This window comes from Lissotriton vulgaris, chromosome 2_1, assembly GCF_964263255.1.
Source record: "Lissotriton vulgaris chromosome 2_1, aLisVul1.2, whole genome shotgun sequence".
In the NCBI taxonomy this organism is placed as follows: Eukaryota; Metazoa; Chordata; class Amphibia; order Caudata; family Salamandridae; genus Lissotriton; species Lissotriton vulgaris.
The window spans coordinates 398,106,166-398,133,718 of NC_141687.1; the positions used below are offsets into that span (position 1 = coordinate 398,106,166).

General features: G+C 45.2%; 1 protein-coding gene across 1 annotated transcript in view; it reads left to right on the forward strand.

Moving 5' to 3' along the window:
* KIAA2012 (KIAA2012 ortholog) overlaps nt 1–27,553 on the forward strand; it is a 598,843-nt gene that overhangs the window by 538,885 nt on the left and 32,405 nt on the right. The window contains exons 22-24 of the mRNA XM_086954068.1: nt 7,675–7,886; nt 17,940–18,112; nt 20,828–21,047. Coding sequence (XP_086810194.1) covers nt 7,675–7,886; nt 17,940–18,112; nt 20,828–21,047 — 605 coding nt within the window. The remainder of the gene's footprint in view (nt 1–7,674; nt 7,887–17,939; nt 18,113–20,827; nt 21,048–27,553) is intronic.

Here is a 27,553-nt window from a genome sequence, read left to right on the forward strand (position 1 = left end):
CTTGTATCTCCCCACTCTGCTGACATGTCGCTCCAGCGAACTGTGAGTGGCAGGATCAGCCACCGGAGACTCTGCAGGGCCCACCTGCTCACCAGCTCTGCCTGCCATACACTGGTTTCCTGGAAGGAGTGCACGCGGTGGCATCGCCAAAGACCAGCAGCCAGAACACCCGAAGACGTTCGGTGCAGCAGTCAACGTCTGAGCGAAAGAGCTCCACAGAGGGTGCTTATCAGCCCGAGACCCGTCCTGCGCAAGATGCGCAGCACAAGCGCGGGGCTTAAGGCCTGCCACATGCATCTCCCTCACCGGGCTGATGAGAGGTCTGGCAGCGACCAGGGACCATGCCCAGCAGGCCGCAGACACACAACCGGCGGTGGTGTGGCAGTCAAACAAAGAAAAGAAAAACATATGGGGAGAAAAGAAAGAGGACAATAGACAATTGCCTGCATCCTGTGCCATTGCCCACGGTCAGCCACTAGCAATGTATGTCAGGTGGCAGTGTCATCATCACAAGAAGGAGCACTGGCTGGAGGACCAACCCCAACAGTCAGCAGGTCAGACTAAAGGCCCAAAAGAGAAGCGCACGTCGGACACAAGAAGAGAGAGTGAAGGACTGGGCTATTCTAAGGCCCAGCAGTGCCAGGGGACAACACCTGAAACCTTTGTGGATTACCTGTTCCGGCGTACAAATCACAGAGACACGGGACACTTCCTTCGGCGTCAAAGATCAGCGTTTAGTTACTGCAGGGATACAGAGATCGCAAGAAGTACAACAAAGTGTAGGTTCTGAGAGTCTGCTTCGAATTGCAAAAGTGGATCGCTCCTTTTATACACTTCTTCGTCATTCCACAACATGGCAAACAAAAGGTTACAACTCAGTTCCCACAGTAAACTTCAAAAGGGTTGCATTCATGTTTTCAGGAGCCCGGAACATAATTACAGTAACATCGCCGATTCCCAACTGTAAAAGTACGTTATCCCACCATTAAGCACATTCCACTCTAGTCGTAAACGAGCTAAGAGAAGAGACAGAAACAGGTGCAAGGGAGACAAAGACAGACAACAGATTGAAAAGAGTGTAGGGGGCAATATCAGAAGCATGATCACAGGATCAAAGGATTCGAGCCTAACGCACGCTAGGCTGAAACAATAGACCGGCACAGCAAGATGAGCCTCGAGCGGAGCCATCTGCCTTTTCCGTATCATCCCCTAGTCATAAAGACACACTCAAAAGAACATGTGTCTTCCGCAAGGGTTTGGGAATCCCAGGGTCACGAAGCGAACATCGTCTGTTCGCCGGCTACGTGAGGGCAAGAAACAAAATGGATGCCGTATCTAAAATGGAACCCGTGGGTTCAGATGGAGAAACCCACGAATAGGACGAACGCTGTAAAGTAGAGTAGCGAAAACGCGTACACCCACTAAACTCGTCATTTGCGGTTCATAGATACCAAACTCGTCCATATTCGAACAAGTCCAAAACGTCATTACGATTCTCATGGAACCTCAAGAGGATTCATCATCACAGGGGATAGAGGCACAGCGACACTCCACACACTGCATACATCGCTGCATCCACGGCAAGGAAGGTCCAGTCCCTACATGTCATGGGAGACCACCTGCTGCCACAGCCACCGGCACAAGCGCCAACAGCACCACACTCACATGTGCCACTAACGTCAATACCCCAGTTCTGCCCGCTGGCTGACCCCGCTACAGCTGCGCCCAGATGGAAGCTCTGGATAGGTCACCTAAACCACTATTTTACAGGGACCAGAGAGACAGATGGGAAGGTAAAACGATCCCTATTGATGCATTTCGGGGATGATGAACTTTACGAGCAGTTTGAGAACCAGCCCAACACAGGGGCGGTCCATGAGTATGATGCAGCTATCGCAGTTCTTGATAGATACTTCGACCCGCAGATGAACCCTGATTACAAGCGGTTCAAATTGCATCAGGCCCGGCAAACCGAGGCAGAAACGGTAGACATGTTCTACGCCCAGCTCAGGAACATACACTGGCATTGACCAGCATGAATAAATCAGGGCGCAGCTCATTCAAGGATGCAAGTCTGTCGAGCTGCGGCGCCAGAAGCTTCGACAACCGATGATATCACTGGATGAAATCCTGGTCCTAGCCGGCTCCGATTAGCTATCAGACAAATGAGTGGAAGAAATGGAGGTCATTCGAGTTCGAAATAGTCAACACCGAAAAAAGTCCACGTCAAGGAAGAGACTGTGAACGTAGTGCAGAGGTGGTTCTCGCCCGGAAAGAAGCAATATACCGGGAGCCGGAAAGTGGCAAGTGTGGACATTGTGAATTTGATCACAAAGAACAAGAAAGGTGCACAGTGAGAGGACAGACAAGCTCAAAATGCGGCAAAGCCAACCGATATGCCAGCGTCTGCCGTAGTGGGGACAGATGCTCCAGAGGAGGCACATCTAGAGGGCGCCCAATGACCCTTCGACACCTAACGCTTGAAGAGAACGACAACCAACTACTATGAAGATGACGATACATTCTCATCGCAGGAGGGCCCAGCTGCAAGAGGCGTCCACCCCCGATGTGCAACATCAAGGGTAATGGAACTTCTGTACACCGACAAGGGCGCCTCAGAGAATTTGATGGACTCAGACCAATATAAACGACTGTCACCCAAACCACGCCTGGCACCCAGTTCACCCAAAATCTACACCTACGGAGGCATGGAATCCATACCCCTCCAGAGGAATGATGGAGGTCGAAGTCTAGAGTGCAGAATACTCCGTAAAGACCAAGTTCCACGTGACTGAGGGGAAGAAAGGAACACTGCTGGGGTGCCACACCGCAGAAGACCTGGAGCTGGTGTTCTTTGCCAAGCAAGTTCATGATACCCATGCGGAGGACATGATGAGTGACTTTCCCCAGCTCTTCTAAGGTCTGGGCAAGCTCAAGGGTCGCCAAGTGAAACTGCATATCGACAAGGCAAATCAGCTGAGAGCACTCCGGCACGGCGAATTCCTTTTCAAACTCCGGATATCATCAGATGGAGTTGGTGACAGAAAGTCACTATAGCACCACATTCTCCACACACAACGGCCTCTGACGGTATAACCGGCTCAGCTTTTGGTATGTCCTCCGCCGCAGAGGTGTTTCAAAATGCCATCAAGGAAGCCCTCTCAGGCCTGGCCAGAGTGATAAACTTGAGTGATGACATCCTGATATACTCACAGCGCTTAGAGGAACACCATGTCCGGCTGAGAGTCACCCTGCAGAGGCTGGCAGACTGCGGACTCACAATCCACAAAAAGAAGTTTGCTTTCTACCGAGGGTGGATAGACTTTTTTGGATATGTGTTTTCGAGAGACGGACACTTGAATATTGACTCCAGGAGTCTGGAATATTTTCTCCAACTAGGACTGATGTCCATGGTACTAACCCTCATTAACTTGATTCTCAAGCTCTTTTCCTCACTCACTGCTTCCAGTCCGTCGACCCGAAAAAAGCAGAATCCATTAGGAGAGCCCCAGTCCTGCAGAACCCCACGGAAATACGGAGCTTCCTCTGAATGGCGACGTACTGCGGGAGGTTTATCCCGAATCTCGCCACTATCTCAGAGTACCTCATGCAGTTAACAAAGACTGGCACGCCCTGGGAATGGACACCCAGAGAAGAGGCTACCCAGATCAGACAACTATTTTTACCCCAAGAGGAAGACAGAGCTTGTAGTCGATGTCAGTCCAGTAGAGCTAGGAGCAGTCCTTCTGCAAGAGGACACCAAAGGAGTCTGTGCCCCCGTGGCCTACGCCAGCTGGGCACTTTCCCCGACGGAAGCACGATACGCTTAAATAGAGCTAGAGTCCCTGGCCACACGAAGGGCGTGCCAACACTTCCACTTATACCTAGGCGGTCATCCCTTCCATGTGATAACAGACCACAAACCTCTCCTGCCATTGTTCAACGGGTAGTCGCGTCTAGCACCACCTAGAATAGAAAGATGGGTGATCCAGCTACAGGCATACTCATTCCAATTGCTGTACAAACCAGGGGCGGACAACCCCACTGACTTCCTGTCCAAACACCCCACCGAAAAGGAGGGCGATATGACGCTGGAGGATTCTGCTAACACAGAGGCCTTCATAAACATGGTTGAAGCCAATGCCTGCCCAGTGGCGGTGACAAAAGAAGATCTTCGGGATGCTACTGATAAGGACGACACCATGGGAAAAGTGAAGGAGGCCCTGGAGAAGGGACAATGGCTTCGATTCCTCGACGGAGTCTCCCTGCTCACAGCTGAGAAACAGAACTCCTGACACCAACTCTGGAGAGTTTGGCATGAACTCCGCTCGGGACTGGTACTACAGGGAGAGCGTATTATCGTTCCGAAAAGTGTATGCCAGCAAATGGTTGTGCTCGCCCATCAAGGTCATCAAGGGACCGCCAAGACCAATGCCAGATTACGTGCAAAGGTAAGGTTCCCTAACATGGATGAAACAGTGGATGAGGAGGTCAGGCACTGCCACCCGTGCACCATCACCAGAGGCGACCTCCGGTGCCTGCACTCATGGAAGAACCTTGCTTCACGCCCTGGACGAAGATCAGCATCGGCTTTCAATCAATCAATCAATCAATCATATCATTTGTAAAGCGCACTACTCACCCGTGAGGGTCTCAAGGAGCTGGGGTGGGGAATGCTGCTAGTGCTCGAAAAGCCAGGTGTTAAGGAGTTTTCTGAAGGTCAGCAGGTCTTGGGTCTGCCATAGGTGGATGGGGAGGGTGTTCCAGGTCTTGGCGGCGAGGTGGGAGAACGATCTGCCATCGGAGGTCGCTCTTCGGAAGCGGGGGACTGTGGCGAGGGCGAGGTCGGCAGAGCAAAGCTGGCGGTGGTGGTGTAGAAGCTGAGTCGTCTGTTGAGGTATGTTGGTCCAGTTTTGTGGAGTGCCTTGTGTGCGTGGGTGAGGAGTTTGAAGGTTATCCTCTTGTTGACCGGGAGCCAGTGCAGGTCTCTCAGGTGGGGTGTGATGTGGCTGCGGCAAGGGATGTCGATGATCAGGCGTGCAGAGGTGTTCTGGATGAGTTGAAGCCATCTCAGGAGTTTGGCCGAGGCTCCTGCGTAAAGGGCGTTTCCGTAGTCCAACCTGCTGCTAAAGAGGGCCTGGGTGACCGTTCTTCTCGTTTCAGTGGGGATCCACTTGTAGATCCTGCGAAGCATGCCGAGGTTGTTGAAGCAGGAGGAGGAGACTGCGTTGACCTGTTTAGTCATGGAGAGGGTGGAGTCGAGGATGACTCCTAGGTTGCGTGCATGGTCGGTGAGTTTTGGGGTGGTTCCCAGTGTGATTAGCCACCAGGAGTCGTCCCAGGCCAAAGGGGTGGATCCAAGGATGAGGACTTCCGTCTTGTCCGAGTTCAGCTTCAGTCGGCTGTTCCTCATCCATTTAGCGACGGCCTTCATTCCTTCGTGAAGGTTGGTTTTGGCGGTGTGGGGGTCCTTGGTGACGGAGAGAATCAGCTGGGTGTCATTGGCATAGGAGATGATGTTGAGGTCGTGCTGACGGGCGATGTGTGTGAACGGTGCCATGTAGATGTTAAACAGAGTTGGGCTGAGGGATTAGCCCTGGGGTACGCCACAGATGATCTCGGTGGCTTCGGAGCGAAAGGGGGAAGGCGGACGCTGTGTGTTCTGCCGGAGAGGAAGGAGGTGGTCCAGTCCAGGGCCTTCTCTTGGATCCCTGCATTGTGGAGGCGTGTTTTGTAGTGTGTGGTGGTAGACCATGTCGAAGGCGGCTGACAGATCCAGGAGGATGAGGGCCGCTGTTTCTCCGTTGTCCAGCAGGGACTTGACGTCATCGGTGGCAGCGATGAGGGCATTCTCTGTGCTGTGGTTGCTGCGGAATCCGGACTGGAAAGGGTCCAGGATGTTGTTCACCTCGAGGTAGCGTGTCAGGTATTCGTTGACGGTCTTCTCGATGACCTTTGCCGGTAACGGGAGCAGGGAGATGGGCCGGAAGTTCTTGAGGTCCTTGGGGTCCGCCTTGGTTTTCTTGAGTAAAGCGTTGATCTCGGCGTGCTTCTAGCTCTCCTGGAAGGTTGCTGTCCCGAACGAGGTGTTGATGACTTTCCAGAGATGGGGTGCGATGGCTGTGCTGGCTTTGTTGAAGATGTGGTGTGGGCATGGGTCTGACGGAGATCCGGAGTGGATGGTGTTTATGATCTTGATGGTGTCGTCGTCGTCAATGTCGGTCCAGGAGAGCAGGCGGTTGGTGGGGATGGTGGTCGTGGGGGCAGAGGTCTCAGTGGTTGTCGGGGCGGTCGTGGCGTGGAAGCTGTTATGGATGTCTGCGATCTTGCGGTGGAAGAAGGTGGCCTGCGAGTCACACATGGTCTTGCAATGGTGGGACATCGTTGGTGTTGGAGCTGGGGTTGGAGAGTTCCTTCACGATGTTGAAGTGCTCTTTGCTGTTGTGCGCGTTGTTGTTTAGGCGGTCTTTGAAGGAGGCCATTTTGGCGGATCTGATGAGGTGATGGTGTCTGCGGGTGGCGTTCTTGTGGGCTGCGTGGCTAATCGGTGTTTGTTCACGGAGACAGATCTTCTCCAGCTTTTGGCAGGTTTGCTTGGACTTTGGGAGTTTCCCGGATGGGACTTTGGGAGTTTCCCGGATGGGTGGCACACCATTGTAGTCCTGGACTCATTTTTCCCAATGGTAGAGCTGGTGCCCTCTGATTTTGATTTTTCGTTCTGTTTTCCCGATGTACATTAGGCCACATGTGCATTTAATACAGTAAATCACAAATGTAGAATTACAGTTTGTTGAGTGCCGTAATATGATTGATTTGCCCATTTATTTATACCCTTGGACCAAGCCCGGTCACGAGGGGTGGTGCGGGGATACAATGTATTGTATCGCCGGATACCTCTCTACAATGAGCATCTAATGCATCTTGTTGCAGGTGACCTTTCTAGCATAGATTGATACCCTCCAGGCTGAGCAGGCATCACTGAAGTGACTAAACACAATCAAAAAATTACATGGGCAGAAGAAGGCATGGTGGCTCTGAGGATGCAACAAGTGAACGACTAGTTTGTATTGCACCTCTATCTTTGCACAACTGCACACACTGTACACAAATGCATTTACATTGCCACTGCCTAAAGCTCTCGGATTGCAGAGACCTATTGGCTTTGCCAACGCTTGTTGGTTTAACCATCAGTAGTTATGTCATTTTTTTTCCTCTTCTGAATGCAGCATTTAAACAGTCACATTTAAATAACACCAGTTTGTTGTCCTTCAGTGCCACTTAGTGTTCACCAGATAAAGTGCAGCAGAAATGTGAAAGATACAACATCAATTTTGACAGACACTGAAGACTACTATAAACAAGCATTGGCAAGACAAATCCGTCTCGCTTGTATGTAAAGGTAAGCGAGACAGATTTGCATTGCCAATGTTTGATATCCTGTTAGTGATAGAGAGCTATCTATGACAATCATTGAACTGAGTGGTGCAAGAGTACCTTTCGTTTGAATCTGACATGTGACTAAGTGTATACTGAGCTCACCAGCCTTGCCTGGTAGGTGACCACTTAATCACCCAACTAGCCAGTGAATTTCCACCTGGAATTTAACAGGGTTTTTTTTAATTCAGAGTGTGAGCAGGCCTGGTTCATAGGTTGATTTGGTTTGTGTCTTTGCAGTCTTTGCAGTCCCCCCAAGGATCATCCCGGCAATCCAAGTCATCTCGGGATAGGCAGCGAGCAGAGCTTGCTGAGAAACGGAAGCAAGAGGTGGAGAGGAAGAGGCGCGAGAGGGAGGAGTTGAAGAGAGCAGAGCAAGAAATGCTGGACCGCGAACAACGGATGATGGATGACCTGGAACGTGAACAGCAGATGCGCGCGGAAGAGATTAGGTAAGTGTGGTAAGCTGAAAAGGATAGCTGAGGAGCTAAGGGACAGAAATGTCAGAGAATCTGCCTCTGACTAACAGTCCTTGTGAACCAGAGCCTCTGACGAGACCATTCATCACTCTCCTACCTTTTCCCCTGCCACACCTCCAACAGCTTCCCATTCATTACATGGCTTTGCTCAACATTCATCTGCCACCTTCTGGAGCACCACTCCTCACCTCCCTTCGCTCCAGCTGCTCCATCTATCACCTGCCCGTCCCGCACCACGCTCCATCATTGGCCAGTGGTCCATCTCCACCATCCGCTTGCATTTTACCCTCCTCCATACATCATTTACCTCTTCCCCACCCCCATCGACTACTTACTTCAAGTTATCAACTGCATGCACTCTTTGTCCATGTCAAAATATTTGCCTGTGAGCCGCCTCCGCCTTTGCACCACCTCTGTATGTCACCGGACTGTGCTGCGCCTCCATCTCATGAGTGTCTCATCACCTGACCGTTCCATCACTGCATCTATCAACTGAGCTGTCAAATCATTTGCATGTGCAGCGGCTGTGTATCACATGCCTATGTGCTGCGTCTATCATCTATCTGTGCCCCATGCCACATCATTTGCTTGCACACCGTGTCTGTCTCGTGCCTGTGCTCCACATGCATGCATGTGTTGGTAAATATGTAGCGCAAAACTAGCTGGAGCAAAAGGAGCACAGCACATCAACAAGATGGTGTGCATTGGTGAAGATTTACACTTATTGAATTACACAATTACATTACATTTCTAAATTTGCAATTAAACTTTATTATGAGGCCCATCGGCGATTGCAAGTAGCTCATAGTGAGAGTTGTTGTTGGCTATCATCGTGCTCACAACAGCACTTCCCACCAAGACACGCCACTCAGTATCGTCCAATCACATTAGAAAGAAATTCAATTCAAAAGACATTGGGGCATATTATCAAGGGATTTATCTCCGCTTTTTTGGCTTTAAAAGCCAAGAAAGCGGAGATAAAATTATCTCCCTATCAGCAACAGGGTGCTAACACGCAAATTCGCATGTTAGCACCCTTTTTCTCTACGCTTCCCTTTGCATCTCTAATGAGATGCAAAGGGGGCGTTCCAGAGAAAAATAATAGGAGAAATGTTCTTAAGCAACATTTCTCCTATTATCAAGGATTTGGAAACATTCGCGCTAAGCGCGAATATCTCCAAAAGCTAACACCTGCCCTGAGCTGTTCTTAGCCATGTTATCCAATGGTAGGTGGATAACATGGCTAAGAGCATTAGCTCGGTAATGCATGAATATCGCTGATTTTTCAGCGATATTCATGCATTGCGGCCGATTTTTATCGCTTTTGCGATAAACCTTGATAATAGCAAGGTTTATCTGCGATAATTTCTGGCGATGCTTAGCGTTAAAAAATTCGTTGCTAAGCATCGTTAGCGACAAATATCGCTCAGCGTTGGTAATATGCCCCTTGTTTCGGATGGAAGCAGCGTCCATAAAAGCATCATACAGCGTAAACAATGACACATAGTAAAAACATACTCAAAATTATAAAGTGCTTGTTCAACATTCCTTTTACTTCGGCTGTTACACATTATTGGGTCCATAAAGGCAGACTGAACTCCAATCTTACAATATTCATATTTTACATAAGCCAGTCAAGTCCTCCATCACGTGACAGGGAATGCAATATAATATATTTGTGAACTGAAACTGTAGGTCTACCTCTCAGTATGAGCTGGCGCGGTGAGTTGCGAAGGCAATTATGATCCAACGTTGCCTCCTAGTGGCCGCTATGAGATGTAGCATGTAAGAATCAAAAAGTATGTTAAGGAAGCATATACACTCTTGAGTAATTGTTATTGTTAATTAACATCTTCATTTTATTTATGTATGTAGTTCTTGATATGGCATCGAGACCGTCAACAAAGGGTGACAGAGCGCGTTACAAAGTATTACACTTCAAGTACAGACGGAAATAGGGTACATACAATTATTGTATTATTAGCCAGAGGAATAAAGACACAAAGATTTACAACAGAAATGTCCGTACAGTGTTCTACAGTCTGCCATTAGTATGTTGTCAAACAGCCAAATACACTTCTGACCACTACTCTTCGGATCAGTAATCTGCAGCGGAATGTAGGCTTAGGGATTTTCATTAGAGGCAAATTCATACAGCCCTACCTCCTAAACATCTTCTTAATTTATAACTACAGCCTTCGTTCATCTTGGGGGCGAGTCGCAGCATCTGCTGGCTCCAGAATCCCCCTGTGTCGGCCCCTCGTTGCCAGGCGGGTTGAAGGTTGACAATGGTCTCTCTAGTGAATCGGTGCTATACATATTACACTCTAATGGTTTTCAAATGACATATTTTATTGGCATTTCCACAATAATAACATTCAAAGTGTGCTGTCCAGAAATGTAAACCGACATCCAGACAGCAGCATCCCGGATTGACTCCCTTGATCGCCAAGCAGAGACAGGGGCTGTCGTGTGGCAGCGCCGCAGCCAGGGCCGCACTGGGAGCCCAAAGCAGCCCTGGCATGAAGCACGGCTGCTTAACAAAACCGGCCCCTAGCACTGCTGCCTTTGTTGCCGTGGACCGATATTGCAGCATCGCTGGAAACCCAGCCCCTGACGCTCCCAAACCGGCGCCCACCCTTACAGCCTCCCGGGCCTGCTCTGCTCCGTCCGGCCCTGGCCCAGGCCCTCCATCCCAATGGATCGGAGGACCCCCAGGACCCACCTCTCTGCGTGGGGGTGCACAATAGTCTCATTTGCAAGCCTTGCAAGTCTGCACCTCTCCTTCCAGCGACTTAGACAAATTAGTGTGGGGTGTGGGAGCGATCCCCCGGTGTTGGGCCCAGTCTCCTCAAACTTTCCAAGGTTCCTGCGGGGAGCCTCTGGCTGCTTAGGCCAGCTTCTCCAGGTCCATACATCTGCTAGGCCGTTCTTCCACTGCACAAGGGTCGCAGCTTCACTTGACTTCCAGTGTCTGGCAATGTCTGGCTTCACCACTACTAGCCTGATCCACAGTATTTAAAAAAAATATATCTGTTGCCTTCAACTGCATCAGAAACATGCAGTAAAACCATTTCAGGATTTTTAGGGATGGGCCATCCTACTACCTCCCCGAGGCAGTTCAATACCCTATTCCAGAATGGGTTAAGAACCAGGCATCTCCATACCGTATAATGAAAGTCTCCCTGGTGTGTGGAGCAGCGCAGGCCCACCAGGAAAGCCATTGACACCATGTGTCACAGTTTGGCACGCATGAAGTAGATTTTTTAACTCTACAAGGTGATATTGAGCAGCGATAGACACCTCCCTCGGAGAAATCAAGGTTTCTCGCCAATCATCATCGTCTCTGTGCTCTAGGTCTTGCGTGCAAGTCGCCCTGCGGGCCGGAAAGAAGTCAGACGTGGGTATTACCAGTGTCTTGTATATGAATGACAGCTTATGACAGTCGGTTGTTTAGCACTTGCACTTCTACATGACTGAAGTCTGGGAGTTCATCCAAACCAATAATTTAGCACTGGAGTGTGTGCCTGATTTGTAGATATTGATTGGGATTTGTGGAGATTGTACTTCACCTGTAGGTCGCAAAGGACTTGATAGTGGTCCCTGTCACAACATCCCCCAGGACCAAGATCCCGACGAGATCTCAGCTGCGGAAGCCCTCCAGTGCAGCCGCTTGTGGGAGCCAGCGTCCAGTCCACTGCTGGGCTTCTCTTATTAGGTGTTTGTTCTACCCAATGCCCAAAGGGCACCGGAGGGAGCGCTGAGGAAGCTCACCCTATTACAGGGCAGCGCAAGCGATTCCTTCTGCATGGCCCACTTCTCTGAGGAGTACGCTGGGGTTTTTGAGGACCCAAACCACCACTCATTGTGAACCACCAGATGTGCTGCTCTCTTTTTTTTTGTTTAAGAATTTTATTGAGTTTTTTAGAATAACAAGAAAAACAAGAAAAACAAGAAAACGAAAAGATAACATCATTATCAGAACAATAAAACAAATTACAAATAATATATGAGCAAATAACGTATAAATGCAATCGTATAAAAGGCTACTAGAAAAAGAGGGGAGCAGTAAAGGAAAAAGAAGGTAAAAAGAACATAAAAGAGAAATAGGAGGAAGGTAAAAATGTTTAGGATAAAATATGGTGGCAATAAGAACCAAAAGGAAAAGATAAGAAGAATTTAGGATATAGGTGCATGTGGAGCAAGATATGTTGTGAAAGGTAACCAAAGAAGATCAGATTTAATTTTCTGGGATAAAGTGGTAGAAGAGACAGTAGCAATTCTATGTTCATCACAAATGAAATTCCACCAAATCAATGAGGATCATTTTGAATTATCTTTCCAGCATGACAAAATAACTTTAAAAGCTAATGCTATAAATAGGTCGAACAATATAGATATAGTAGTACAATCATCAAAATCAGGTGAAGATGAACCAAGAAAAACATTTTGCAATGATAGCGTTATATTACATTTGAAAATGTTCATACAAGTAGACCAAATAGAACGCCAAAAGCTCAAAACATTAGCATATTCATAAAGTTGATGCTCTAAAGTCCCAGTAAAGTCAGAACAAGACCAACATAGGGGAGATGAGGTAGGAGAAAACTTGGATATACAAACAAGAGTTATTACTGTTCTATTATAAATAAAGTATAGTGATTGAGAAATACGTGCAGCAGCTGAAATTTTGAATAATTTAGACCATAATTTATCCCAATCAGAGACAGGTATTGGAAAGGATAAATCAGTTTCCCAGGCTTATCCTGTAAGGGATTTAGGTATTTCAGTAACACGTAATGATAATAATGTATAAATATGAGCTGCTTTAGGTTTATGTTCTTGGGAGACATTATAAAGCGGTGTAGGTGGAATAAGTGAGGTGGACACATTGGAGAGATCAAAGGTAGCTAAGTGGGATTGCAGAGCTGCTGATATGAGAATATAGTTGTCAAGAAATGTATCAGGTAAAGGATATTGCATTTGTAATACAGAAAAGGGAATGACAGAATTCTGATGAATGAGTTGATGGACAAAAATAATTCCATTCTCCTTCCAATGTTTGTAGTAGAACAATTTACTTTTGTATTTAATGTATTTGGTGTACCAGATAGTAGAGGATAAAAAACATTGAAGAGGGTCAAGGCCATCAACGAATATGTTATATAGTAGGTTTTGGGAGTATTTAGGGTTATTAGGTATGAACGTACAGTTAGACATGTAAAATATATTGCGAAAAGAAAAATCTTTTAATAGGGATCGTTCAAAAGAAATCCATCAAGGTATAGGAGTGTCACCAAATTCATAGGAAAGGGCAAAAAATTGTCTGATTAAAAATGCAGAATAATGAGCTTTGAAGTCAGGAAAACGCACAACTCCTTCAGATTTGGGGCGTTTAAGCTTTGTAAGGGAAATGGGTGGGTGCTTTTTATTCCAAAGGAATTTTGTACAAATGGAGTTGATTTGTGAAAAATATGATAGAGGGATTCAAAAAGGTAACACAGATAACGTATATAGGATATGAGGGACAATCGTCATTTTAATGGTGTCAAGACTACCCCACCAAGACAAATAAAGAGGGGATCAGGAAAGTAAAAGAGAGTGAATAATGCATTAAACGTGTGCTTAGTTGTGATAGGTAAAGTAGCGGAAAACCAAATACCAAGGTATTTTATTTTAGAAGGACACCAAGTGAAATTAGTGTCTTTAAACATATATTGATAACATAGGGAATTCAGCGGTAGTACTTCTGTTTTTGAGATGTTCAATTCCCGAAATACTGGAATATAATTTAACCTCTTCTAAAAAAGGAGGGAGGGAAGTGAGAGGATTAGACATATAGATTAATATATCATCAGCGTAAGCTGACATTTTGGTTTCTATAGAGTTTTGCGTAAGGCCAGAAATATGTGTGTTAACACAAATGCGCTCAAGTAAGGGAGATGTGCTGCTCTCTAATAGGAAAGGATTTCGAATGTGGCCTGGCCGCCATCAAAAGTGGGCTTATAGCATTTGGTGAGCAAAATTCTGGCTGGTCACACATATCCAGAGTAAGCACTGCCGAGCTGCATTCAGGCAGGAAAAAAAGGTCAGGTGTATAGGGTACAGGAAGTTTTGGCTTTGACATAGTAGGTGAGGGACATCTTATAGATCGCCTACTTGCCCATGAGTGAGAGCAGAAACGTGGACCAAAAATCAAAGTTCCTGCATAGTCTGGCCAGCTCGGTCAGCAGGTTTTCATCCCAGGCCTAATGGTTATCCTCAGTAATCTAAAAACTTCCAGATATTGGAAGCCGGTCGTATACATCTGCAGTTTGGTTGCCCAGTCTGATGATTGCCTCTGTTCCCCTAGGGGGTACAAAGAGTATTTGATCATTTTGATACACAAGCCAGTGTGATCCCCAAAGATCTGCAAGATATGGAGAGCCCGAGGTGTGTACCACTGCGGATCGGACAAGAGGATAAGGACATTGTCTGCATACAAAGTGATCTCACCCGACACCCCGGGGTCCCATTGAATGCCGCAGACCAAAGCCTCTTCTCATACTCATTCTGCCAGTGGATCGATGGCAAGCATAAAGACCAGAAGAGATAGGGAGCACCCTTGCCTTGTGCCCTGTTGTATAAGTAATGTATGGGTGATCATTCCCTGATGCGGACCCAAGTCGCGAGGTCAGTATACATTAGTTTGGCATAGCTGACGTAACCGGGTCCAAAGTTCATTTTGCTAAGAAGGGCAAAGAGGTAGGCCCACCCCAGCAAGTGAAATACTTTGTAGAAGTCAATAAGGAGCATACACTCTACTATTTTGTACCACCACTATCACATTTGTTTGGCATATGGTGTCTTTTATTGAGTTGTGAAGGTCAGGGCTGGCCTGTCCATACATGCCAGGAAACAAGTTAGGTTTTGCGTACTCGAAAAAGGATGACCTCTTCCTGGCTAAATGTTATTGTATTGTGGGTCTTTTGGATAAACACACTGGCCTTTTCACCATAGTAAATTTGTTGTGTCAGAAGGAGGCGAGGCATCACTACTATAGCACTTTAATTGGGCTTGTTTGTTCAAAAGGACCTGCTTTGCTCAGCTCAGAGGTTGGATGGGCTGTCCTGGATCAGGGAGTCTTTATTCTTTTTTAGGTTGCAGTGCTTTGATCCGATAGCGGGTTTTACCCAGGTTGCGTTTTGTTTTCGTTTAATCAAGCAATCCAAAGTTCATGGTGAATTGAGGCGTTGCCTTCATGTTGTTTGGCAAGAGCAGTTGATCTGCATCAATTATTCCAGCAGAGTTGTATGGATAAAGGCTGTCTTTGTTCTCTTAACTATTTTTGTTGTGGGTAGTCTTTTGGTTGGATCATCTTGTCATCAGGGTTTCTGAAGGGCAGATCATGATGGGACCTTGATTTGAGACAACCGTTGCGCTCTGTTGTTCACTCTACATGACTGTTGGCAACACGTCATCCCTTAACAAGACATTTTTATTGTTGCTTTTCGATCTGCTATCTTGGGTTTGGATTCGTTCGATTTTTTCCCAGTATGCAGTGGATAGTAGACACATGTGCTGATGTACTCATGAGGCTGTTCACCCTCTCATGATAATAAGAGACTGATTAAGAATTGGGTTGTAACTCCTCTGGCAGAATTCCCTCCACCGTAGCTATGGTGTGGGGGAAGAAATGGTACAAATGGATTCTCCATAAATCTCAGGCTTGTCACTTACCACCCAGCTCTAAATCAGGTCGTAGCCACTGCTTGAGAGATCCTCGGATGGGTAGGGCTGTGACAAGGAAGGAGGATGGAGTGGTGACAGGAATCTTCATTGCACTGAGTTGCACTCATGCTCATCACACTTCTAAGTTCCTTTAGTGGCTGACTCTAGATTGTTCCTTCTTTAGGGTACAGATTCAACTCCCTTCAAAATGTGATGGTTCAAAGAAGAGGATTCAAAATGTTGGTATAATTGATTGAGCAAGCATGGCTGCCTTTCTCTGGAAAGGGCTTCACACTCACATAGTTAGGATTGTGACAAGGAAGAGTAGGGTCCAGGGTAAAAAACCAGTAAATAATGAGTGGAGGCTATATGAGTAGGCGTAGACTGGGAACCAATAGAAGGTATGTAAAATATTGTAATACCACCCAGACAGAGAAATATCAATGGCATGTACCAATGAGAGACTCCGAAGATGTGTGGAAGTAATTTGGGTAGTATTTTAAAAGGTTTCATTAACTTCTATATGTTCTGCTAAGCGAGGGGAAATACTGGCGGGACCTCCAATGGTAGAGCACGTTCTTCTGCCCATAGGTACCACTGCCCACTACAGCGTTAAAGAAATCTCATTACTATTTGTGCGCAAAGTTTGCAGCTGATTCGAGATCACAACTTGTGTAAAACGACCACACCAGGTTTTTTCCCCATCACAGAATACAAAATATATACTGTGCTGAAATTTGTGAAGGGGAGAAATACAAATCGTTGCCATATTACTATGTCATCCCCATGCTAAGGGTGCACAACTTGAACTGGGGAAGTAGTACCACACCTGGTAAATAGCACATTCCATCGGCAGCCGTAATACTCCCCAAATAACAGTCCACTCAGCGTGGGGTCTAATAGTTTAATTCACAGTACCACCTTATACCCTACATTCATAGGTTTGGGAATGAGCAAGTTAGGAAATGTCTGGAACAGCCACTTGATACACTTGAGTGAAACTTGATGAACTCCTTGTCCGCTGTAGATTCACAAGGATGTTCCAGATATCCTCAGCGTTGCTCCAGTGCAAATCTTTGTGAATACATCATACGAATGCCAAGGTAGAGCTTGGTGAACTCCTGTGGTTGCAGGTGGAGGGTGCCAGCACTCATTTTTGTGGTTCGGGACTTAAAGTTCATCTTTAGGTTTTGCCCTGGAGCAAGACAGAGAGACACAAAAGGGAGAAAAGTGGAGGCAGAGAAAGACAAGAAAATAGTGACAAATGGAGAAAGCACAGAAAAAACAACCTGCAAGAGTGAGCTAAAGAGATATGAAAAGGTGGTAGAAGACAGAAGAATGGGATGTCATCAATACTAGACAACCTTGAGATTCGGTAACCAAGAACCTTGGAGTAAGCTTCTAAGAAAATTTAGGGTCCATGCAATTACTATATTATTTATTTATGTATTTTAACCCGTAGGCCGTCGCGAGCACTACCTTCGTAATGCTGTGCACGTCCAGCAGCCGACGCGGCCCCGCCCGCACAAGAGAATGCCCACACCGCAGCGGAATTACCGCTGGGGTTAATGGGTTAAATAAGATTTTAAATATTAAGCACTGGGTTGGTGTACATCGTAGACACTCATAGGCATCTTCTAATAATTTGCAGAGGGAATCTGTCTAACTTTGTCACTTAAAGATGAAGGACAAACTATGCAAATTTCTTAGGCTATGTGTACTTAATATATAACTATTATTTTTAGAAGTAGTATTAATAGATGAGAATGTTTCTTCTTATTGTTGTTCTTCTTTTTATTTTTATGGGCTTGTACCCATGAAATCATTTTAAATATAGGTCTATCTATGAGCATTCTCCTTTGTGGTGCAGGGGTGTTTCACCATGCACAGCTGGTTTGCAGTGGAAACGTGCATCAGGTTGTAGGGGAGCTTCAGAGTTAAGAATATGGCTCATTACATTGCGATGTATTACATCGCGTGCTTTTACAATGCAGTCATTACAATGCACTTGGGTGCGCTTAGGAATAGTATTAATTACTATTCCTACTCCAGTTGCGCAACAGTAGGGAAGATGTTGGAATTCATTTCCAATACCTCAGCGCCCCCTAATGCAAGTTGTTGTAATGGTTTGCGATGTAAATGCAACGCGTACTAACAACGCGGTCATTGTAACAACCACGTTGTAATAGTAGCTTGATGTATGACAGATGGCCTCCCCTACTATACACAAAGAGTTACTCTGTTACGATGGTGGAACCGCTGAGTTTTGTGTTGTCCCTTTTCTTTTCATGGTCTTTGCTGATGGTCAACGCACAGAAAGAATAAACAGCAGCGCGAGGAGGAGCGGCAGCGGCAGGAGCAGGAGGAACTCAGAAAAGCCCAGCTGGAGAAGGAGGCCCAACAGCGGAATAAGCAGCAGCAGGAAGAGTACCGCAGGAAGATGATGGAAATGCAGAAACGGAGGCTGATCGACGAGAAGGAGCGGGCAGGTAAGGTACAGTGAGCCCAGAAGGTTGTCGTGTGTCCATTGGCAGATCAGACTTAGGATAATGACTCTGGCCTGAACTGCCTATCCCTGCCCCCTTGCTAGATACATATTCTTTTGCTCTGTCCGCCTGGCCATTAGCTCAGTTAGATGCCATGTACGCCCACTTAACATGTGGATTTGTATCGCTAACAGACTTCCCTGCAAAAACTGCTAATTATCTTGTAGGCAAAGTTTGAGTAGTGTTGAAGCAGTTCATTCCACGGTCGAAGGTTCTCCAATTAAATGCCTCAAAGTCACACCTGTACGTCAAAACTGGCCACGTAAAATACACAAGAATGTCTATGACCGACTGAGCATCTGGACATAGACGAACCACAGGTGTCCACATCGCCTGTGTTTCCTTCTTTCCCTTACTGAGGCCTGAATGGCCACTTAACACTACTGGGGCCGGCACTGGCAGCCCCAGCCTCCATCTACAGGAACAGGGAGTCTGTCCACTCTCAAATGGAGATTTCGCCTGAGAAATTTGTGTGGACGTTCAGTGGAAAATGAGGATTTATCAGGATAATCAGAGTAGGGTTTGCCATTTCAGCCAATAATTACTCGAGGAATTCTCAGGATTCAGCCCAGAATACCAATTAATTCCTTGCATGCAGAGTAAATGGGTCCCCGGTATCATGGACGCCAGGGAGTGCGAAACCAGCATGCGCTTTGCGGGACCACGCGTTGAGGCCCCTAGCATTGTAAAGCAGACTTCTTACAGTACTAATACTGCACTAAACAGAAATTTTGAAAAATGCATTCCTGGCAGTGATTTTTAAGGCTCTTTTTAATATGTTATAATTAGATTTGATACAGATGACAGGGATAGACAAGTGAAGCAAAAATAAAAATACTTTTAATGAATCTTCACTAAGCAAGTATTCAAAGGATGAGAGAAAATGTAGGGTCAATCCTTAGTTGGCATATTGCTGTGTCTATAATCATAAATCTGTCCCTACCGAGAGAATTACAAAAACATACATTCTCATTTTATACAAAATCCAGGATTATTATAAATGATTATAATAATTAAACATTCGCTTCCAAACTGAAGTGTACTTCCAACCAAGGAAAGAATACTAAAACACACAACTCATCCTCTTTGTAGAACAAAGGCTACTATACTGATTACTTACTAAGCACAATAAAACTTACAAAGGTACTTGGAACCAATGAAATATAAAATTGTGTCTGTCGTCTCTCTCTCTGTCTGTGAATGGAGGGCTCCAGTTAAAAACGAGAACGTCCCTGACATAGAGTAAGCACGAGGAAGAGTGCGGCGCAGAAAGGGAATGCGAATCACTTGTGAACAAGACACACTTGGCACAACTCTCTTAGTGGTAGGTAGTGGCGCATAGGAGTAAAACTAACACAATTAGTGGTGCAAAAGAAAATCCAGTGTAATTAAAAATGTGAGTTTGAGCTCACCAAGATGTAACCAGGTTACAAATCAAGTGAAGCACTTTTCTTGGGGTAACAGAAAAAAAGAATGCGCAACTTACAGGATATTTAATATCTCCGACTTGAAAAGGAACACATCTGAATGGGAGAGTTTCAGTCTGTCCTGGGACCCGAGATGTTTTATGTGCACAAGATTTATTGGTTGGGCTGTGGTTATGAGACACCGTTTCTAAACCGTTTAATATGAATTTGGAAGAATCAAGTTATTTGTAACCAGTGTCACCACCACACGTCACGGAGACGACCCTGGAAACAGGCCACGGATTCCTTAAACTCAGATTCAACCTTTAGGTAATGACCATGAGCTCAGTTCAGTGAGGTGACTGAGCCTGTATGTTATGGGGCCAAGTAGTCCGGCTCGCCCTCGCCTCTTCATAGCAGTGCCTTAAATAATAAAGGCAGTTGTGCAAATTGAGGAACAATTTGCAAAAAATTGGAAAGGACATTAAATAGCTTGGGCTTGCACTGTGCCTGTCTTGTCCTTGAATGCCTGCTTGTGCAACACGGGGTCACATCGACAGGCCTGGGTGTTGTAAGCAGTGAACATAATGATTGTTGTTGCAACTTGTGGTCATGTTGTAGGGAACGTGCCATGCACAAGTTCCTCGTTGATCTCAGTGAGCGAGAGCAGTGCACACCGTATCTGTAGTCACTGTATCTCAGCTCACGTAGGGCACTATAATGTCATTTCTGTTCAGAGGGCCTACAAGTGGTCACTTGTAGGATTCTATTGAGGCGGTGCCACTCATGAACCCATCAAAAAGCGTTTTAGATACACTGGTGCCAAATAAACGTCGAGGTAGCACAAAAACTCTACCTTGACTAGGGCTTCAACTTACCTAGAGACAACTCCAAGGAGCTAATGTCTTAGTAGATGAATCCACTGAACGCTGGCAGGCTCAGGTCACTAATTCAGTTGAACCAGTAACACAAAGAAGGTATGGGCCATTCCTGAGGCCCATCATAACCCGTAGATTATGCCACTGCACCCAACCAGGAGACAGTAACAAATGAGGTGAGTGATGTGGAATAGTTTTATGAATAACAACTTTCCAAATTCTTTCCCAAATTACAGCAAGTCCTATGTGAGAAACTAAAAACAAGGGGACTGGACTTTAGCTGCCGAGACCGTAGATAATCCAGGGTCTCAATTCACTCCTTGTTACTCTTTACTAGCTGCTATTTAACAAACACTCCAATTCCCTTTCCTCAGAGGTGGAAGAGAGGATGAGGCTGGAGCGGGAACGAGAGTTAACTGAGGAGCGCCTGCGGCTTCAGGGGATGGCAGAGCAGGATCGCCAGGAGTTCGACCGCCGGAAGCAGGAGGCGGAGGAGCAGGCCCGGCAGGAAGAGGAGGAGCGACAGAAGAAAGTTTCGGAGCAACACAAAGTGGTCCTGTTGGAAGCAAAGAGACAGGCTCAGCTGTTGGCCAGGTACTGTACCCATGATTTATGGGAGCTAACCATGCATGGGAGATTTGTTATGTTATGGGGTGTAATAACATATATTGAGGGTGCAAAGGGCAGTTGCTCCATAGCAACACAAGAAGATGCTTCACAGAAAGGGCTTAATAAAACCTTAGGACATACACAAGGAAGTAATCACAACATAGAACAAGGGCAGATGGCTAATCTGAAATCCTCTGTATCATGAAATATGGCCCCTGAGGCAGTAATGGAGAAGAATATTGGAGGCAAGTACCCAACCATCATCAGTGCACCAGGGGAGGTGGTGGACGGGCTCGGGATGTGAGGGCCCTATTGCACCCCAATTCTAACGACTGAAGGGCAGATGAAAGATAAACTTGTTGGATTAAATGCACCCTAAAAGATGGGGAGGTGGAATTAAAATTAAAATGAGAGGATCTTATTATAATGAGCGTTGCAAATTGTAGTTTAGGACAGCAGAGCAGCATATATGGAATACAGATCTATCGAGAAAGCTGCGGTTTACGAGCAAGTCTGCGTGGAAAGGCTATTAGGGCACACGCAGAATGATTCCGTTTGGAGCGCTGGCCTGTCTGCAAATCTTCTGATTTTCCTATAAAATAATTCACATCTGGTGAGGAGCAGCTATGACAGTAGGCGAGATGCATGCTGCAACAAAGATCAGTTCTCTGACTTCTGTCCCATTTTGTTCATATCGTCATAAGTGCCATTTCAGCTGGTCTACAAGGCAAGCTTGCTTTGCCACAACAAAAACTTTTATTATTGGGGCTGGCCTGTAAACCTACATCAGCCCTGACCAACATACTCAAACGAGAGATACATTGCATGGTTGAGCCATTGCAATCCACCCTTGGTGCAAAGCAGCCTCCTGGCCTGCAGCCTAAGGAGTAAATACCAGAATGGCCAGTGTGTCCATATTTATCATCTCTACTTGCGGTGGTCCCACACAGTAGTGCCACAGCGGTTATGCAGAACATTGGCATCTAGGTCATACAGACAATTCTCACCACAGTTTGAAATTTCATTATCCAATTTGTCTCTCTTACAGCACAACTGCTGCATTCCATCACAACACCAAGACACCAGTTCTTCACCTATTACGCACTGAGGCAGTTACGCTACAATGTTTTGAACTTTTCAAACAAATAAATAGACATCATTCAATCAATCATCCATGTTTATAAAGCACAACTACTCACCCGTGAGGGTCTCAAGGTGCTGAGGGGAGGACAGGGTGGGGGAACTGCTGGCGTCATAGGCGAAACACAGAACATTCAACTTAGGGTTCCTACAGAGATCATCCCTAAAGCACATTGTTTGAACAGCATTTATTTAGTGAATCATGAAAGGTGGAAGAAATTTTTTTTGATGAAAGGGGGCAGAAAGCCATGCAATAAAAGCACAGCAACTACCAAGGAATAATTCAAACCACACAAAAAGCCCAGGCCATTGACGTTAGTCCCAGGGGACAGACTGGCTCAGAGGACTAGCAGACGAAGGTTTCCATTGGCGGTATCCCTAGTAAGAACAGTAGGGATGGTAAGGTACTTCCTTGGTGAGAACGCAGCACTTTGGCACTTGGTAACAACTTGTTGGGCACATCTCAAAGAGGGAGGGATGTGAAATGGTAACACTCTCTTATCAATGTTCTATATGGATAATGTTTGGTCTATGATGTAAAATCTATGGGGCACCCATGCATACAGCTGAGTGAGGATACTATGGGGACTTCTAGAAACATCAATATCCCTTGAGAATGTATGATATATGAGAGACATTTGCCAGTGGAAAAGAGCCCCAGTTCAGCTCCTGAAGGCTGATAAAAAGATGAGTTGGATAGTTATTATCTGCTGCTAGTTTCATTTCTTTTGATTGCCAAGTTTGCACTCAACTCAGGGCATAAACAGGACTAGCGCTCTGGTGCACATGCTCCAAATGTAAAGGTTTGTCAGGCTTAGGACTACCTGAACCCAGGGCTATTTAGGACGAGTAGCCATTCACAGAGACTGTTTGCAACTGCAATCCCCCATTATTGCCTTGTCTGTAGTCTCCCTCTTGGCATTGTACTCCTCTTTGTGTTCACACAAATCTTGGAACCGCATTTTTGAGGCTCACACCAATATCTCAAGCAGAGACTTGTAGTTACTCCTTGGTTCAAACTTCAAACACCTGATTGCGCCAAATTTAGACCTTGCCTTACCTTCCAAATTTAGCACTGATGGTCTTTTAATTGCCTGCTGAAAGTTGTCGAGGGGAATAAAAACTTCAAGATTATACCAATAATGTAGTCATGCTTTAAAGCCCACAGACTTCGAATTCTAGTTTATGAATTTTATTATAAGGCCAAACATAGCTGAATATACACACAACGGAGTATCAGTGAATATAGATACAGAAAAATCAATACAGAGCAAAATCTATGCATATAATTGATTCGGCTAAGAAGACACAGAGTAATAAACTCCAAGATTAGTACACAACCCAAAATGGAGGCGGAATCCAAGTCCTTTTTCATTAGGAAGGAAAGCATACATTATCTTTCCCTACACTACTCTCATTGATGATGTTTCGGGCTGTTTCCTCTATCTCATTTCTCAAAGATGTCAGCACGTGTAGACTTCTTTAGAAGTACTCACATCAAATGGGTCAAAAGGCTTAAGGCTATGGAGCTCGCTCTTAAGATGCTCCCTCTCCTCCGAAAATCTAGAAGTCTGATTTTTTTCTGTCCCTGCGCAGAATACAAAAAGGACAAACTCAGCCCCCCTCTGAAATGTATCATATGGCGAACCATTTCACTTCTAAAGGTTGTGGTGAAGTTTCATGGCTTCTTTTAATTAATTTTTCTTTTCTTTCAGTGACCTTGGAGTGTAGATAGGCCAGGCACAGAATATATCCTCCTTTCCCGTTTCTCAGACTTTTCAAAGACATTCCAGTTATCTCCTTAAACTAAAATAATGATGTTGAATTCTTTAGGAGCACATACTGTTCTTGATGAGAGCATACTGTTCCTGTTCACAAAAACAATTCATTTAATTATTTCTTTTAGCTACCAAGAGTAGCAAAACGGTCAACAACCTGCAGCTCTGCACCTACTGTGCAGGCAACTTAAACAACACGCAGTTACATTTATATGAATATAATGTCATTCTGCACATTTGGCATACAGAAATGATGGTGTCTCTAATATATATAAATTCTATTTAAAAGTGCACATTTCATATCTTGCTTAAAATGTAGAATAAACGCGTTTAATAAACATAATACTCTGCCCACAATACACATATGAATAAATGAGTTGAAAGCATGAGTATGATGCGCCCATATATTTTAGAGTGCTGTGAGCATTCTATCAGTTCCCTCCTCTTATGAATAATGTCATAACACCAACACATTACTCTCTCACAGTTCTTTCTTTGCAGAAGAGATAGGCCTAAACAGAAGTTGTAGCTTTCCGTCCCTATCTGATTTTTTCTAATCCCTTAAGCTGCATATAATGACTGTCCAGCAATCACTCTATTTGCTGCTCTTGTTTCTTCAAGGAGTTTTCATGATGGCGTGCCTTTTGCCATTTGTAAGCTTTAATGGCTCCCAATACCACAATGATACAAATGACTGCTATTATGATGGGTTTCAAAATGATTCCCACTATCCCTTGTCCTAGGCATCCAAACCAGCTTCCCATCTTCCCAAATCCCTTGCCAATTTGTTCCTGAAAACCAGCTGCAGCTAAATCACGCAAACTTGCTGTATCTCTGAAATGTTACGTATATATTTTCGTATACCCCAACTATTGTCTGGAATATACATGCAGCATTGTTGAACTTTCAGTAATTTACAGACTCCTCCGGCTTTTGCTAGGAGAACGTCTAAAGCAAGTCTAATTTGAAGAACCATAGCCCTTATTGAGACCATCTCCCCATCATAGAGTAATAGGATTTCGCCCTATTCACTGAGAGTTTATCCACTATTGTTGCCAGCTTTCTAATTTTCATATCATTCAACATTACACCCACACTAGGTATCATGGCTCCAAATATAACCTGGTTCTTTGTAGAGGTTTACTCGTAGACATTCACCCGGTGAATTTAGACTATCTGATCTGTTTGGCGCCTTGATGCCCTTGGGCTAAGTTGCGCGGTATAAGTCTTTCCTCACTCACTCACTCACCTCCAACTCCACTCACCTCCAACAATTTTTCCAGCACTTGCACCACGTTTTCCTCTATGAACGCCTTTTTCTTCTAGGGGCCATAGATATCTATATGGAAGATTTGGGGAAATACTACTGCTAAGTAGCATGTACCATACCAATTCTTGGGAAATTTTACATAAGCACTTTTTCCAAACACAAAATACACATTTGGTACTATGATCAATTTATCCTATAATGCTTTTCTTATTGCTTCCTCGATTAAGAAAATGTGTTCGCAATCACTCTCACCCACAAATATTTTGTCATAATAAGTTGACGGGTGTCTAATGCATAAGTTCCCTTTTTTCTGAAAGTCTAAATCTATGGGACCAGAGCTTCCCTTTGCCTTATGATCTAATTCTTCCTGCATCCACTGGATAACGTTATGCTTTGGGTTTGTTCTAAACAAGGTCTGTCTATGTGAATATTCTATCTGATCCACAAATTTCTTTTCAATATCAGTCAACATGCTAGTTAAATTGTGTCTATGAGCATATGATGTATCTAACGTAATAGTAGGCACAAAATACGTAGACATTCTTTCTACCTCCTTGTAGTAGTCATACTTATTCATGTTCTTCAGGCCTGGGCCTTCTGAGAGTATTACATCATAATTTGAGAAATAATACTCAAAATGGGCCTTACTATAAAACATGCTCAGCAACATACTACATGTGATGCCATAAGTCAAAGGTAAGTGATGATATTGGATGCCCTCTTCGACTGATGCTGGCAGTTGCATACACATATAACAATCTTTCGCTTCCATTGTGTCCACATACTCATACAACAAACAAACATATGCATTCAGAGTACAATTTTCTTTTCATAAATCTACGTGTAGCATCCGACTAGTTTCTCTAATCATATCTCTATCTTTAGCTGGTGAACCCTCTTCTACATCTAAAGTAGATGGGGTAGGTGTCATTTCATTCTTTTCAGCATCGTAAGACCCCACCAACGATGTAACAATCACCACAGTTATGACCATAAGCACCACAACTATAAGGGTACCAATGATACATTTCTGCTTGCGTCCTGACTTCTCGGACTGCATTTTGAATCACGATTTTGATTAAAAACGTATCCGATTTCAACAAAATCTCTGGTCTTGTTTACTTGCTTAATTTGATTATTTACAATGTTCTTATTATCTTCTCTCCATTTGATTCTTTGCTCAATGTTCAGATCAACAATACTAAACCTTTTGAAGAGACGTAGTCAGCCCTACCCCTCAATTCTTCACTCTATTGGAAGTCCCTAATTTTATATCTTCTTCCTCATGGGTCTAGGATATCTTCTTTCTAAGGCTAATAAATGTCTTTTATGGTTCACTCTTCATCATTTATGATTATTGTTCCAAGCATAGCAAGAACAAGCTGTAGTATCTCAGCATGGATTTCTCTCAGTTCTTGTGCAGTTGGCTGTCGACCAAAAGTGGGGAAAGTAACTTGTTGAGGATCAAAAAGCGCAATCCACTCAGCTTGGTGGATCGGGGACTGTCAGAGTCAGGATTCCGAAGGCATCAATTCCAGGGACTATCAACTGAAGTTCAATTGTCAGGGTATTTTCTCTGTGACTCACTGTGCCTGTCCCCAGGCTCCCAGATGTCTCCTGTCCCCAGTCTCCCAGATGTCTCTGGTCTCTGCATCTGCAACCAGGTACATCCACTCAGAAGATGCGTACTTTCAAGACGGATTCTCTTTCCCTTCTGGATCATCTCAGACCATCCAGTCTTTCTTCAGTTTCACTTTGATCGGATTCAGATGTTTCAAGAACTGGAGCGAGATCTTTCTCAGATACAAGTCTTCTTTCTTTGTTGGCTACTTTGCTGTTGCAACATCTGCTCTCCATTCTTCCTCTTGATCTGATCCTTCTGCACCAGACGGCTCACTCTGCTCTGGTTGAAAGTTCACTTCCACAATATCGTCTATCTCTGAGTCTGCATTCACTTTGGGACTCGTTTGATTTATTCTTCTTGCTTGGCTAATTGTTTCGCTTCATCGAGAGTTCTCACGATATGGCTTGTTTTATCTGTCTCTGTTGCCCTTTCAATTGCACTTTTCAGCACAAGAGGTGTCGTGTCCTCTACAGGTTCTGGAACTCTGCGAGTATGTGAAGCATGTATCCTGTTTGGCAATCTTCGACACTTCACTGCTGTACTTGTGACTAAAAGCACCTGGTATGGTCCTCGCCAACGAACACAAGGCAGCTTTTCATCGGACAAGAACCCAGTCATCAGGGCTTTGATCATGCAGCAGGTCTCTCGAGGTGGATGCAATCGCAGCCTCGACCTGGTG